The 16,464-nt window shown below is 44.4% G+C and overlaps 1 protein-coding gene across 1 annotated transcript; it reads right to left on the reverse strand.

The window, feature by feature from the left end:
* Positions 1–198: 198 nt before the first annotated feature.
* Positions 199–15,911, reverse strand: lsm3 (LSM3 homolog, U6 small nuclear RNA and mRNA degradation associated). The gene is made up of 4 exons (XM_068052282.1): positions 15,771–15,911; positions 11,286–11,396; positions 6,822–6,917; positions 199–502 (listed from the first exon to the last, which is right to left on the reverse strand). Exons 1-4 carry the CDS (start codon positions 15,909–15,911, stop codon positions 422–424), a joined length of 429 nt encoding a protein of 142 aa, XP_067908383.1. The 3' UTR covers positions 199–421.
* Between the last annotated feature and the right edge of the window lie 553 nt (positions 15,912–16,464).

Below are 16,464 nucleotides of genomic sequence, written 5' to 3' on the forward strand. Positions count from 1 at the left end.
TGCTCAGTCACAAGACGACCCACAGCAGAAACTTGCAACCCTGAGTAGACGTTGCCCTCGAATTAAGGGACAGCCGATGACTATTAAAAATTACTGCAAGAGGTTAAAAGTTGTGGCTACTCAGAAGCTCTTACTGGACAACAGTAGGCTAGCGAAGAAGAAATTAGCTTCAGTAGATGAATAATGTGTAGCTAAAAATTGAGAGTTGAGGGTTAATCTTTATTAACTCAAATGAAAACACTTTATTTACTTCTCAAGAGCCCAAGCTGAACACACCTCTTAAAATGAAACTGCAGATATGAGCCCTTCACATCGTAATATCAAGGTATGTTCTATAAAAATAATATCGGAGTATTCTCTCAATCAACTGAAAATTATAATTGCAGGTTGAAGTTCAGTCCATAGTATTGTTTGTTTGGGTTTAAACGACTCTTAGCGGAGGAGCCACAAGAACAACACCATCACCCCGGACAAACAGCATTGGGATATTTCTCTTGGTGGACTGGGGAGAGAAAGGAAGATAGATTGAGAATAAAACATTGTTAAAAAAAAATTGAGACAAGTCATTTATTTGCAGGGAGTGGAGGCTACTTGCCAGATGCTGTTTATCGACCTGTCCTGTATACAGCACATTTAAAGCTATGAATTCTTGTGTTTTAACAGTGCATGGGTGGCATTGGTTGCAGTAGTCTGATCAACAAACTCAGGTGCAGAACTAGACATGCTGCAGTGTTGTGGAATTGTTGCAGTCCTTTTGTTATCACAAAGGGTCCGAGGTGAGCTACAGAAATCCCAATTTAAAACAGATGAGGTTAGTGGTACTTGTAACATGGAGACACTCGTATTCCATCACTCTCTCACCTGTAGCATGCTAGACTTGCTGTTCCCTACGCTTCATTTATTGCCTTCCTCACCGAACTGGGATTCAGTCTCCTTTCCATACTCTTCAGCAAATGACAGCAACAAAATGCTAATAGTTGAGCATTTCCCAAACTTGCTAACAGTAATTGTAAGTGGCCATTAGATAGAGATAAAGAGAAGAAATGCTGGAAATACTCGGCAGGTCTGGCAGCTTCTGTGGAGAGAGAAGCAGAGTTAACGTTTCAGGTCAGAGACCCTTCTTCAGAACTGACAAATATTAGAAATGTAAAAGGTTTTAAGCAAGTAAAGTGGGGGTGGGGCAAGAGATAACAAAGGTGAAGGTGTTGATAGGACAGGGTCACAGAGAATAACTGACCAGAAGGTCATGGAACAAAGGCGAACGTTATGTTAATGGTGTGCTGAAAGCGTTAGTAAAGAGAGGGTGTGAATGACTGTAAAGCACAGAGCACTCCAAGCACAAACATAAAAAAAAACAGTGGGTAAGCACAGTGGAAACAAACTAAACAAACTCAAGAACCTAAAATAACCAAATAAAAAAGGAAAAAAAATAATTAAGCATAAAAAAGGGGGACCCGTCATGCTCTGAAATTATTGAACTCAATGTTCAGTCCGGCAGGCTGTAGTGTGCCTAATCGATAAATGAGGTGCTGTTCCTCGAGCTTGTGTTGATGTTCGCTGAAACACTGCAGCAATCCCAGGACAGAGATGTGAGCATGAGAGCAGGGGTGTGTGTTGAAATGGCAAGCAACCAGAAGCTCGGGGTCATGCTTACGGACTAAGTGGAGGTGTTCCGCAAAGCGGTCGCCCAATCTGCGTTTGGTCTCCCCAATGTAGAGGAGACCACATTGTGAGCAGCGAATACAGTATACTACATTGAAAGAAGTACAAGTAAATCGCTGCTTCACCTGAAAGGAGTGTTTGGGGCCTTGGATAGTGAGGAGAGAGGAGGTAAATGGGCAGGTATTACACCTCCTGTGATTGCAGGGGAAGGTGCCGTGGGAAGGGGACAAGGTGGTGGGGGTAATGGAGGAGTGGACCAGGGTGTCGCAGAGGAAACGATCCCTTCAGAATGCTGACAGGGGAAGGAAGGGGAAGATGCGTTTGGTAGTGACATCACGCTGGATGTGGTGGAAGCAGTGGAGGATGATCCTTTGGATGTGAAGGCTGGTGGGGTGGAAAGTGAGGACAAGGGGAACCCTGTGGCGGTTCTGGGAGGGAGGGAAAGGGGTAAGGGTAGAGGTGTGGGAAATGGGCCAGACACGGTTGAGGGCCCTGTCAACCACAGTGGGGGGTGGGGGTGGAATCCTCTGTTGAGGAAAAAGGAAGACATATCAGAAGCACCGTCATGGAAGGTAGTATCATCAGAGCAGATTTTTTTTTTTTTATTCATTCATGGGATGTGGGCGACGCTGGCCAGGCCAGCATTTATTGCCCATCCCTAATTGCCCTCGAGAAGGTGGTGGTGAGCTGCCTTCTTGAACCACTGCAGTCCATTTGGGGTAGGTATACCCACAGTGCTGTTAGGAAGGGAGTTCCAGGATTTTGACCCAGCGACAGTGAAGGAATGGCGATATAGTTCCAAGTCAGGATGGTGTGTGACTTGGAGGGGAACTTGCAGGTGGTGGTGTTACCATGTATTTGCTGCCCTTGTCCTTCTAGTTGGTAGAGGTCGTGGGTTTGGAAGGTGCTGTCTAAGCAGCCTTGGTGCATTGCTGCAGTGCATCTTGTAGATGGTACACACTGCTGCCACTGTGCATCAGTGGTGGAGGGAGTGAATGTTTGTAGATGGGGTGCCAATCAAGCGGGCTGCTTTGTCCTGGATGGTGTTGAGCTTCATGAGTGTTGTTGAAGCTGCACCCATCCAGGCAAGTGGAGTGTATTCCATTACACTCCTGACTTGTGCCTTGTAGATGGTGGACAGGCTTTGGGGAGTCAGGTGGTGAATTACTCGCCTCAGGATTCCTAGCCTCTGACCTGCTCTTGTAGCCATGGTATTTATATGGCTACTCCAGTTCAGTTTCTGGTCAATGGTAACCCCTAGGATGTACCGGTAAAAGAGTTGGGGGAGGGGGCTGAGTAGGACCGGAACAAGGAATGTTCGACATATCCCACAAAAAGACAGGCATAACTGGTTCCCATGCGGGTACGCATAGCAACACCTTTTACTTGCAGGAAGTGAGTGGAGTTGAAGGAGAAGTTGTTCAATGTGAGAACAAGTTCAGCCAGGCGGAGGAGGGTGGTGATGGATGGGGACTGGTTGTGCCTCTGTTCAAGGTTTCCCTGCAGAGTATGTGCTTGGCTTGTACTTGGCAATGCCTTCCATGGCATTAGCTGCACAGAATCACAGGCATGAGCCTGGGCCCATTATTGTGTGGTGCTGCAGCGTGCCATAGAGTTGTGCTCGGGCATAATGCTGATTGAGATTGTGACCCTCAGCAAAGGGTTAATGAGTAACAGTGACACACAGGCAGGTTTGAGACCCTCCAGCTATCTTCTTGCAAGCTGGAATGCTTGACTTCCTTTGCATGCTGCTTTAAGTTGAACAGACAGTGCCTTTAAACAGTGAGGCAACGCAATGGCATCAGAGAATTAAAGTGGGGGGAAAGGGGTTCAAAGAACTAGTGAACCGTATGATGCAATCAGAGCTAAACCACTGGAGACACACTGAGATGAAGAACCCTGGAATAATGACAACCCAAATGAGAGGTTAACACTGCTCCTTGCACTGACTGGGACTCTGATGAACATAAGAAAAAGCAGCAGCAGATCATATGGCCCTTTAAGCCTGCATCAACATTCAATAAGATCATGGCTGATCTTCTATCTAAACTTCACTTTCCTGTCGATCCTCATATCCCCTTGTCATCCAAAAATCTAATCAATCTGAGTCTTGAACACATTCAAAGATTCACAACCCTGAATGAAGAAATTGCTCCTCAACTCAGTCCTAGATCACCGAACCCTTATTCTGAGGTTATGATCACTTGGCATAGGCTCTCCAGCTAGGGGAAAACAGCCTCTCAGCATCTAACCTCTCAAACCCTCTAAGAATTTTAAATGTTTCAATGAAAAACCTAAGCTGTCTACACATTGGTCAGTACAGCACCAAGGTGCCCTCTTCCCAGGTCTTCACTGATGCTAGTTTTCAGCCAAGAACTGGCGAAGGTGTGACAGAAATGATGACCATATTAGCACCCCCTCGCCCTGTTTCCGCACCATCTGGTAGGAGCTAGGTATTTGCTTGGTATGTTCCATATTCATGCAGCAGAGATTGGGCACAAAGTGTTGGGAGGAGAGTGTAGAGGAACACACTGTCCAACTCTGAAGTCATAGGCAAGTCCCATGATAGAAGGTAGAACTCTTTTCAACTAGCATGAGGCTACGAAGGGAATGCAATGGATGGTGCCTATATGGATTTTAAGAAAGTGCTTGACAAAGTACCACATAAAAAGCTGGTTAACAAAATTGAGGCTCATGGAACAGGAGGATCAGTGTCCAATTGGATTAAAAATTGGCTTAAGGACAGAAAACAGTGAATCGTGGTAAATGGTTGTTTTTCAGACTGGAGGATGTTAGACAGTGGTGTTCCCCAAAGGTCAGTGCTGGGACCACTGCTTTTTTTGTTATATGTAAATGACTTGAATCTTGGAATGCAGAGTAAAATTTCAAAATTCGTTGATGATACCGAACTTGGAGGTGTGGCAAACAGGCAGGATGATACCAATTGACTGCAACAGGACATAGATAGGCTAGCAGAATGGGCAGACAAGTGGCAAATGGAATTCCATACAGAGAAGTGTGAGGTGATGCATTTTGGCAGAAGGGATAGGGAGAGGCAACATAGACTTAAGAGAAACATAGAAAATAGGAGCAGGAGTAGGCCATTCGGCCCTTCGAGCCTGCTCCATCATTCAATACGATCATGGCTGATCATCTAAACTCAGTACCCTGCTCCCGCTTTCTCCCCGTATCCCTTGATTCCTTTAGCCCTAAGAACGATATCTAACTCTTTCTTAAATATATTTAATGATTTGGCCTCAACTGCTTTCTGTGGTAGAGAATTCCACAGGTTCACCACTCTCTGGGTGAAGAAATCCTTCCTCATCTCAGTCCTAAATGGCTTACCCCTTATCCTTAGATTGTGACCCCTGGTCCTGGACTCCCCTGCCATCAGGAACATCCTTCCTGCATCTAGTCTGTCCAGTCCTATTAGAATTTTATAGGTTTCTGTGAGATCCCCTCTCATTCTTCTAAACTCTAGTGAATACAAGCCTAATCGACCCAATCTCTCTTCATACATCAGTCCTGCCATCCCAGGAATCAGTCTGGTGAACCTTCACTACACTCCCTCCATAGCAAGAACATCCTTCCTCAGATAAGGAGGCCAAAACTGCACACAATACTCCAGATGTGGTCTCAGCAAGGCCTTGTACAATTGCAGCAAGACATCCTTGCTCCTGTACTCCAATGCTCTTGCTACGAAGGCCAACATACCATTTGCCTTAACTGTCTGCTGGACCTGCATGCTTACTTTCAGCGACTGGTGCACAAGGACACCCAGGTCTCGCTGCACCTCTCCCTTTCCCAATCTATCGCTGTTTTGATAATCTGCCTTTCTGTTTTTGCCACCTAAGTGGATAACCTCACATTTATTCACATTATACTTCATCTGCCATGTATTTGCCCACTCACTCAACCTGTCCAAATCACACAGGAGCTTCTCTGCATCCTCCTCACAGCTCACACTCCCACCCAGCTTTGTGTCATCTGCAAACTTGGATATATTACATTTAATTCCCTCATCTATATCATTAATATGTATTGTGAATAGCTGGGGCCCTAGAACTGATCCCTGCGGTACCCCATTAGTCACTGCCTGCCACTCGAAAAAAGACCCGTTTATTCCTACTCTTTGTTTCCCGTCTGCCAACCAGTTCTCTATCCACGTCAGTACCTTACCCCCACAATCCCATGTGCTTTAATTTTGCACGCTAATCTCTTATGTGGGACCTTATCGAAAGCCTTCTGAAAGTCCAAATACACCACATTCACTGGTTCTCCCTTATCTATTCTACTAGTTACATTCTCAAAAAATTCCAGTAGATTTGTCAAGCACGATTTCCCTTTCGTAAATCCATGTTGACTTTGTCCGATCATGTCATTGATTTCCAACAATGGCGCAGCTCTAAAGTATGCACAGAAACAGAGGGAGCTGGGGATCCATGTGTACAGATTCTTGAAGGGGGGCAGGTCATATTGAGAGTGGTTAGCAAAACATGTGGGATCTTGGGCTTTTTCAATAGTGGTATTGAGTACAAAAGCAGATAAGTTATGCTGAACCTTTCAAAAGCTTTGGTTAGGCCACAACTGGAGTATTGCATCCAGTTCTAATCACCACACTTCAGGAAAGATGAGAGGGTCATTGACAGGGTGCAGAGGAGGTTTATCAGAATGGTTCCAGGGATGAGAGATTTCGGTTACAAGGTTAGGTTGCAGAAGTTGGGGCTGTTCTCCTTAGAGCAAAGGAGATTGAGGGGAAGATTTCATAGAGGCATACAAGATTATGACAGGTTTAAATAAGATATACAAAGAAAAGCTGTTCCCATTAGCTGAAGGTACAAGGACTAGGAGACACAGATTTAAGGTTTTAAGCAAGCGTTGCAGGGGGACGTGAGGAAGAACTTTTTTATGCAGGGAGTGGCAATGACCTGGAACTCTCTACATATAAGGGTGGTGGAAGCGGAGATGATCAATGATTTCAACAGGAAATTGGATGTGCACTTGAAGCAAATAGATTTACAGGATTACGGGGATAGAGCGGGGGAAATGGGACTGACTGGGTTGTTCTAAAGAGCTGGCATGGACTCGATGGATTGAATGGCCTCCTTCTGTGCCATGACTCAATAACTCAATAAGAGAGAGAAGAGGCACACACTTACTTTGTATATCTCCTCATACGTTTCCTCATCAATTTCTACAGTCGTGACAGTTTCTTCGACATCTCCCAAAATCATGTTTAAATGCTGATCATAGGCCTGCGTTTACAATGGAACATGCATTACATTGCAAAGGATGACATGAAAACTCAAACTATTGAGAAAAAGTAATGACAGCATTTTACACGTATCTATATTAATTATAAATCTTATATATGCACACATTTGTAACTTATTCTATGACAAATTCCATAGGTAAACCAGTCACGCTGCAATTATACCCTCCCACCGCTGTAACACCACCACTGGCCGGAGGGTTAGTTACAGCATAAGTTTACATAGGCGGGTTCAGTAAGTATAGACAGAGCAATTTCGAATGGAAAGATGGACAGAATGCATTATGTTTGCTCCTACCCCTTGCCTGGCTTCACCGTGGGCTCGACACCAAGGCAGGCCAATTAATAACCCACCTGTGAGAACAGAATAAGCTGGCACTATGTACCTTTCCATAAAGACGCATTGTCTCCTTTCTTGCAGCAGGATTGCAGCACAGGGGCTGCTATTTGACCCACTGTGTAATTGCTAGCTGGACCCTGGATAGCTATTACAATCTTACTTTGCTGCTCTTTCCGTCCAATCTTTTTCTTTAACTAATTCGATTCTAATTTGTGTTAAATGCAATTAGCTTGACTTCAATAGCAACTTGCTGTAATACATTCCATATACTAACAGCCCCTTGTTCAAAAAGTTTTCTTTTCCCAACACCCTTAACATCCCTCATAACAGTGGAACTTCACGCCTTTTCTTTTCAAAAAATAATTTTTCTGAAACTTAAATACAATAAAGTAGGATCCTCAGGTAGCAGTCATGGCTCAGCTGGTAGCACTCGCATCTGAGTTAGAAGCTCGTGGATTCAAGTCCTGCTCCAGAGACTTCAGCCCATAACCTAGCTGAAACTCCAGGTGAAATTTAATAGGCCACTGGGAAATGGGCTAGGAGGCGATGGCAATGGGGAGTGGGGGTGTCGCAGAATTGCAACAGGAGGTGGAGGGCCCAACACCTTCCTGTTGCACCGCACTTAAGTCGGGGTGGGAAAAGGCCAAAGACAGCCTTCCCACTCAGAGGGCAATTAAGGCCCTTAAATGGCCAATCAGTAGCTACTTAAGGACCTTTTCCTACTGGCACTGGAATTACACCAGCAGGAGGGGGCCTCTGCCAAGCGGGAGGTCACCCAGTGAAACAAGGTGGCCTCCCTGTGGGCTTGGGGTGGGTATGTGGGGGACCTCCTCCGTGGGCAATCTGTGGCTCAGGGAAGGCTCCTCTGTTAACAAACCACCCCCCCTCCCTCAATGCCCACCCTCCCCCCACCACCGGGGCCTGACGGTCTGGCCCTGGTGACCTTGCCTCACTTACCATTAGTCTGGGGCTCCAGCACTGGGCCTGGTCCCAGGCCTGGTGTAGTACTGGCAGTGGCGACCGCTCCCAGTGGCGCTGTTGATATTACTGAGCTGCCAGCCCTTCGATTGGCCAGCAGCTCATGAAGGCAGGATCCCCGTCCTTAAAGGGACAGGGACCATGGCACCAGGCAGTTAAGTGCCCGAGCTCCACTGAATTGCACGGCGAGGCTCCGAAGGGCTGAGGTGGGGTTCCTCTCCCCTTTTCTGCCTTGCACCAGGACCCCTGCCGACTCAACTAAACTCAGCCCTGCTGATGCAGTATTGAGCACTGCACTGACAGAGGTCACCAAACCCGGATCGCTGGAGCTGTGAGGCTGCTGTGCTAACCTCTGCGCCACTGTGCAGTCTTCAAAAATAGCGGCGGCACAGTGGCGCAGAGGTTAGCACAGCGACCTGGGTTTGGTTCTGGGTACTGCGTGTACGGAGTTTGCAAGTTTTCCCTGTGACCGCGTAGGTTTCCTCCGGGTGCTCTGGTTTCCTCTCACATGCCAAATACTTGTGGGTTGATAGGTAAATTGGCCACTGTAAAAATTGTCCCTAGTGTAGGTAGGTGGTAGGAGAATTGAGGGAAGGTGGGGGATGTGAGAGGAAAAAAATGGGATTAATGTAGGATTAGTATAAATGGATGGTTAATGGTCAGCACAGACTCGGTGGGCCGAAGGGCCTGTTTCGGTGCTGTATCTCTCTATGACTCTATATCACGGTCAAAACACACCCTTCCACCATTATCACTAAAAGATTATCTGATCATTTACCACACTACTGTTTGGGGAGCTTGGTGTGCACAAATTGGCTACCACATTTTCTCCATTACAACAATGACTGCACTTTACAAGAGCTTCATTAGCTGTAAAGCACTTTCTTTGTGTTTCAAATAATGTTCTTTCCCTACCTATGAACATTTCACTGTTTTATCCTCTGCTACCATGTTGCTTCTTGCAGTCAGTGTAATGTTGCACTCACTGTCCCTAATCAAAATGGAATTCAGTATTCTAATACAACAGATACCTGCAGTTTCCCTAAATGTTTGTTTTCTCCAGAAAGCTGAGATATGTTTCTCTCTGAAGATATCATTTTCTGAAAAGCCTCCAACTGAACAAACTCTCACAGGAAATGACAGCAAAATTAAAATATGTTTCTGGCATCCGACACACAGCTTTTTCCAATAATCATAAAACTAGGAAACTGATCCAGTGACCAAATCACATGAAATTATCGGGCTTTTAACCTGCTTTTTGGGGAATTATATTCTATTTTCCCATCCAAATGGAAAACTTCAGGCTTTGCTTATAATATGAATAAATTAGGGCCACTGATTTACAGAAACAAATAAAATTCTATTTTTGTCATGATCCTCCAGGGTTTTTAAATTGATGGCCTGGAATAGGAATTTGCAATTGCACCAGTATCTGTAATAAAAAAATCAGTGATCCCCATCTTACAGACTTCAGTCAGCTACCCAGAGTGGGAGTATCTATTTTTTTTAATAAAAGTTTCAGCCAAATATGTATTTTAGCAAATAACTATAGAACCATACAGCCCATTGTTCCTGTGCCAGCTCTCTGAAAAAGCAATTCAGTTAGTCTCACTCCCCCTGCTTTTTCCCCACCGCCCTACAAATTTTTCCTTATTAAGTATTTATTCAATTCCCTTTTGAAAAGTTATTATTGAGCCTGCTTCCACCTCCTTTCAGATAGTGCATTCCAGATCACAACTCGCTGCGTAGAAGAATTCTCGTCTCCCCTCTGGTACCTATTACTGTACGGTAGTGTGGTGGTTAAACTGCTGGGCTAATAATCCAGAGAACGTCAATTCAAATTCCACCATGGCAGATCGAGAACTTGAATTCAGTTTCAAAACATTCTGGAAATTAAAAAGCTGGTCTCAGTAAAAGTGACCACAAAGCTATTGGATTGTCGTTTAAAAAAAAAAACTGCTTCACTAATGTCCTATAGGGAAGGAAACCTGCCGCCCTTAACTGGTCTGGGCCTATATGTGACTCCAGACCCACACCGACGTGGTTAACTCTTAACTGCCCTCTGAAGTGGCTCAACAAACCACACAGTTGTTCAAGGCAGTGGCTCACCAACATCTTCTCAGGGCAACTAGAGATGGTCAATAAATGCTGACCTTGCCTGTGACACCATGTCCCAAGAATGTAAAACACCCTGCTTTTTTTAAAACTATAAACGTTCCCGCCCGAATAGATTAATGCTGTCACACATGACAGCCTCCGGCAAAGACCTGTGTCTGTCTGGACAGCAAGAGGATGTAAAAGATTTAAATGTTGTAAAATAAACAAATGCCGGGAATGCAAAGTAGTTCCAGTAGCATCTGAAACTGCAGATCATTGTGTCAGTTGCACCTCGGTCAACGTCCTGCCAAATTTTGGCATTTCGTTATCACTCGAGAGGATGTATAGCGTCTGCTGAGTGTCAGAAGTTGCCATCACTGTTCCTTGTTTGTGTGCAGGCTGATATTTTAAATCTCCAGCATGCAGAGCAGATTTACCAGAATGGTATCAGGGATGAGAGTTCAGTTATATAGACAGAGGGGAGAAGTTGGGATAGTTCTGCTTAGAGCAGAGAAGGTGAAGGGAGATTTAACAGGGGTGTTCAAAATTATGCAGGGCTTCGGTAGAGTAGATAGGAAGAAACTGTTTCCATTGGTGACAGGGTCAGTAACCAGAGGACGCAGATTTAAAATAATTGGCAGAAGAACCAGAGGTTACATCAGGAAATATTTATTTATGCAGTAAGTTGTGATCTGGAATGCACTGCCTGAAAGGGCAGTGGCAGAAGATTCAATAGTAATTTTCAAAAGGGAATTGGATAAATACTTGATTAGAAAAATTTGGAGGGCTATGGGGAAAGAACAGGGCAAGTGGGATTAATTGGATAGCTTTTTCAAAGAGCCAGCACAAGCATGATGGGCCAAATGGCCTCCTCCTGCACTGAGAGTGTCTAATGATTAAGAATATGGTACCGAAATAATCCAACTGGTTACCCACGTGTAGTCTGCCCCGAAGTTCTCTGTCGTTTCTCATTTTCACGTATATCCGCTCGTCCAGACTAAGCCTGATCAGGTCGAGAGGCTCCTCAACTGTGTTGGTTGTTTGCGGCTAACATAGAGGTAGCAGAAAGCAAAATCTTAGCACAAGAGAACATGGGAAGGGACTATTTTATTGCAGTGTTGTCACTAGGATTTCAGTAATATGCTGTTCATGGTAAGTCAGACTTTGCAAGAACAGGGGGGTTAGACCATATGACACACAAAGCAACAACTTGCACTTATATCATGCCTTTAACATAGTAAAACATCCCACAGCACTTCACAGAAGCAAACAAAAATTAACACCCAGTTACATGAGATATTGGGGCAAGTGACCAGAAGCTTGGTCAAACAGGTAGGTCTTAAGGAGCATTTTAAAGGCAGACAGAGGGGTGCAGAGGTTTAGGGAGGGAATTCCAGAGTTTAGGGCCCAGGTAGCCGAAGTCAGGGCCACCAATGTTGGAGTGATTAAAACTGGTGTGGCGCAAGAGGCCAGAATTGGAGGAATGCAGAGTTCTAGGAGGGATGTAGAGCTGGAGGAACTTATGTACTGTCTGCCAAGGTAGAACGGTCTCTCTTTACAGTGAAGAAAGTCTAACTTTGTCACTAATAAATAGGCTCAGACTCTAATCATTCAGTCAGCAAACTATGCAGATTGGAAAGACTTCAGACTACAGAAGCACAAAGCATTAGGGACCGTCTCTCTAAGCTTATTTGGTGACATCTGTATGCTAGACTGTTTTCCCCAATTCGCCATGTGTATGACATGCACAGACACCCAACACCATGTTTAAGGGATTACAAGTTAAACTACTGGGAAATCTGCACCTGCCTGTGAACCTTCGATTTGTTTAATTCTCAGTGCAAACTCTCCCCCTATAGGGACACATCCAACTTACACAAGTCTAGATAGCTCAGGTGTAAGTTACCAATGCCGAGGCTTGGAGAATAAGTGTATACAGGGGTAGGTAGCACTGGACTTTAAAACAGGTGAATCACACTGTCTAGGGTTCTGTCTAGAGACAGATTAAGCCATGTAGCACGACTGTACACTGCAATTACAAGTCAGACAGTGAGAAGGGAAACAATTTAACAACTTGCATTTACATAGTGCCATTAACAAAGAAAACATTCCAAGCTGCTTCAGAGACATGTAATCAAAGGTGGTGAGATTAGGGAAGCTGACTAAAAACTTGGTTAAAGAGCTGCGTTTAAAAGGAGAGAGGTGGAGGTGTCTCAGGAGGGAGGGTATTCCAGAGCGTAGGACCTAGGCGGCTGAAAGCACTGCCACCAATAGTGAGGTGAACGGATGGAGGATAAACAAGAGGCAGGATCCGGAGGAATGCAGTGTTCCAGGAGGGTTTAGGAAAATGACAAAGATAGGCAGCAGCGAGACTGTGAAAGGATTGAAACACGAAGATGAGAACTTCTAAATCAAAGTGTTGATGGACTGGAACCCAATGCAGGTCAGCAAACATAGGCTGACGGTGCAGGACAGGCGATGAGTCAAAGTTTTAGATGAGCTAAAATTTATGGAGGGTGCAAGCCTGGCTAGGACGGCACTGGAATAGTTGAGCCTGGAGGAGATAAAAAGCACGGATGAAGGTTTTAGCAGTTGCTGAGGTATGGGCAGGAGATGCTACGAAGGTGGATGGATGAGAGGGTGATGGAAGGGTTAGAGTTTTAAATTTGACATTGGGTCAAAGAGGAAGCCAAGGTTGCAAACAGTCTGGTTCAACCCAAGACATAGGCCAGGGAAGGCGATGGAATCAGTGGCGAGGGGACAGAGTTTATGGCAGGGATGAAGATGATGGGTTTGGTCTTTCCAAAGTTTAACTGGAGGATAATAGCGACTCATTCAGGACTAGTTATGGGACAAGCAGTCTGACAACACAGAAATGCTAGAGAGGTTGAGAGAGGCAGAGCTGGAACCAGCGATCATTAGGTGATATCACCAATATCGTGGTGTTCTGAAGGTCATTAACCTGAAACGTTAATGTTTCTTTCTCCACAGAGGCTGCCAGACCAGCTGAGTACTTCAGCATTTTCTGTTTCTATTTCAGATTTCCTGTATCGGCAGTAGTTTGCTTTTGGATATTTAAGCAGCTTGTGATCAAGACTGATGAGCTATCAGATTCACTGGAAACACTGAAATAAAAGTTATTACTGCAGAACACAGCTGGCTTCCAAACTGTGGTGAAATAAAAAAATATTCACACTACACAGTTGAAAAAGTCTGACTAGCCCAAGTTTGTTTTTTGCTCTACCTACATACAATGGCAATATAGCTGGGGATGCTTCAGTTCTAAGGAGCCCAAACTGGCTGGCTCAGGATTAATGCATGTTTAAATGAGTAATGAAGCACTAGTTCAATGGGTAAACATTTAAAGTACCAAGCTCTGGATTCACTTTTTACATAAAATCCCAGAAAAAATGCAAAGACTATTTCACAAACAGAAACAAATGGTATGTTCAATAATTTCTCTATCCCGCTCAAAGGATTCCTCCGTGGTTAGATGCACTGCTCCAATATCAGAGTGATTTAGACGAGGAAGGCAACAGGTTTAGCTGATGGCAAATTGGCTAGCAGCAAGGGTAATACAACTGATTTCAGGGCTCTGCACTGGGCAGAAGGGAAGCAAGAGGGTATTTAGCCATAGCTCCCACTCCCACCAAGTGACCCCCTTTGGAAAGTCTGTGTTTGGACATTCAGCGAGGGTAGGGTCAGACTTGGATGAGATTCCATTCCAGCCACCCAGCCCCGCCTCCCTCCAAATCAATAGCCTACCAAGGTTCAAGATTTACACTTGAAGAACTGAACTTGAGCGAGAGGCCTAAGGACTGCCAGCACCTCTAGCTCGAGTCACAGCACCTTCAAGGAAAGAATATGGGGAAGTGGGGGAGAGAGATAGGCAGGAAAGGAAGGAGACAGCAGAAGGCTTGTTTGACATGAGTCTGTATCACTGGCTCTTCTGCCACTTGGGATCTAATAGAGTATTAGTATGGGATGCAAGGTACCGACTGCACTTTGGGAAAGCACTGCTTACCCACTTTCCCATCCATTCATAATTTTAAACATTGAGCATATCGCCCTGCAATCTGCATTGTTCTAATGGAAAAAGCCCCTATTTAAGTCTTTCTTTGCATTAACAACTAGCATCGAGTTTGTTTCAATGCTAGGCATGATCAAGGAAGACACGAGTCTCAAAGAAACAAATTAAATACTTTCTCTTCCCATTGCTGTTGGTAGGCTATCAAGCTTGTCTGCATAATAGTTCCTAAACACCATGAGTTTGTAGCCATGTTGTAAAGTACTATATAAATGAAGGCAATGGATACCCAAAGACTCTGCTATATCTTGGTAATATGCTGTTGGGTGCTTATAAAATCACAATGAGCTGGTCTTATATTTAGTCTATAGCACCACCAAAAGGCAAAGTTTTCAAAAATATATACACACACGCAATATCAGGATATTCACTATCCTACATTATAAAAACCCATTTACAGATTACCTTGTGTCATTTCAACTGATGTGGTGTCAGGTCATTCAAAGCATTACTGCCCAGGAAGTACTATTTTTAGTGATGCTTGGCAACTGATACAATTGCAAATACAAAGGAAATGAATACTCTTGTGGGGTCAGTCACGCAACACAGCTCCCGAACAGGTACCAATTGCAACGCCTAATAATTGAAAGTCACCTGTACTGCATTTGAGAAGTGATTGGCAAGTCGTCCTGAAGGATGACACCATAGATCCTTCACATTGTCTTTGCAATCCTCCAGAAGTACTGTACTACGTCATGGTTTCAGCTGCTGTCTGAGATTTACAGATTTAAAGTGATTGATTATTTTGCCAAAGGTGACATGAGGGAAAACTTTTAAATAGTTGCTTAGTAGTACATAACTTGAGTATTGCTGAAAAAGAGACATGCTGTTGAAGCTTTTCATCTTGCACTCATCGGGACAAATGCTAGAATGTCACGTTTCAAAGGAAGAAACAATTTGTACTGCATGAGGAAAGGTACTGATTGGTTGGTAAGTCGACTCTGGTCGAGGTATTACCACGGAGAATGCATCAGGGCAATAGTTCATCTGTCTTAAAAAGGGGGACCCCTTATTTTGAAACTGTGCCACCTAGTTCTAGATTCCCCCATGAGGGGAAGCAACCTCTCAGCATCTACCCTGTCAAGCCCACCTTTCCTCAAGACAACCCCTTCATCCCAGGAATAAGCCTAGTGAACCTTCTCCGAACTGCTCCAATGCAAGCATATCACTGCTTAAGTAAGGAGACCAAAACTGTACGCAGTACTCCAGGTGCAGTCTCAACAATGCCCTGCACAACTCTGGCAAGACTTCCTACTTCTATACTCCATCGCCCTTGCAATAAAGGTCAACATTCCATTTGCCTTCCTAATTACTTGCTACACCTACATGCTAACTTTTTGTAATTCATGTACAAGGACACCGAGATCCCTCTGTAACACAGCATTCTGCAGTCTCTCTGCATGTAAATAAAATTCTGATTTTCTATTCTTCTTACCAAAGTAGGCAACCTCACATTTTCCCACATTATACTCCATCTGCCAAATTTTTGCCCTCTCACTTAACCTATCTACATCTCTTGATATAGATATGAGGGGTTTGCCTTATGAAGAGAGATTGAGCAGTTTAGGTCTTTACTCTCGAGTTTAGAAGAATGAGAGATCTAATTGAGGTATATATGATTAAGGGGATTGACAAGGTAGGCGTAGAGAGGGGTGTTTCCTCTTGTGAGGCAATTTAGAATGAGAGGTCATAGTTTTAGGATAAGGGGTAGCCGATTTAAAACCGAGATGAGGAGAAATTACTTCTCTCAAAGGGTCATGAGTCTGTGGAATTCACTACCCCAGAGTGCAGTGGATGACGGGACATTGAGTAAATTTGAGGAGATAGACAGATTTTTTAAATTAGTAATGGGTTGAAGGGTTATGGAGAACGGGCAGGAAAGTGGAGTTGAGGTCGAGATGAGGAAGAAGATGATCATCTGCACTTTTTTTTTATTATTCGTTTCATGGGATGTGGGCATCACTGGCAAGGCTAGCATTTATTGCCCATCAAGAAGTGGCTGTGAGCTGCCTTCTTGAACCACTGCAG

Source organism: Heterodontus francisci, chromosome 19 (assembly GCF_036365525.1).
Source record: "Heterodontus francisci isolate sHetFra1 chromosome 19, sHetFra1.hap1, whole genome shotgun sequence".
Classification (NCBI taxonomy): domain Eukaryota; kingdom Metazoa; phylum Chordata; class Chondrichthyes; order Heterodontiformes; family Heterodontidae; genus Heterodontus; species Heterodontus francisci.

Bases quoted from the DNA above. Each gene is read 5' to 3' on its own strand.
- lsm3 (XM_068052282.1), bottom strand. From the start codon at position 15,911: ATGGAGTATAATGTGGGAAAATGTGAGGTTGCCTACTTTGGTAAGAAG. The intron at 6,918-11,285 runs GTGGGTAACCAG...TTGTAAACGCAG, and splicing joins AACTTCGGGGCAGACTACAC to GCCTATGATCAGCATTTAAA. The intron at 503-6,821 runs GTAAGTGTGTGC...TTCTCTCCCCAG, and splicing joins CGTATGAGGAGATATACAAA to TCCACCAAGAGAAATATCCC.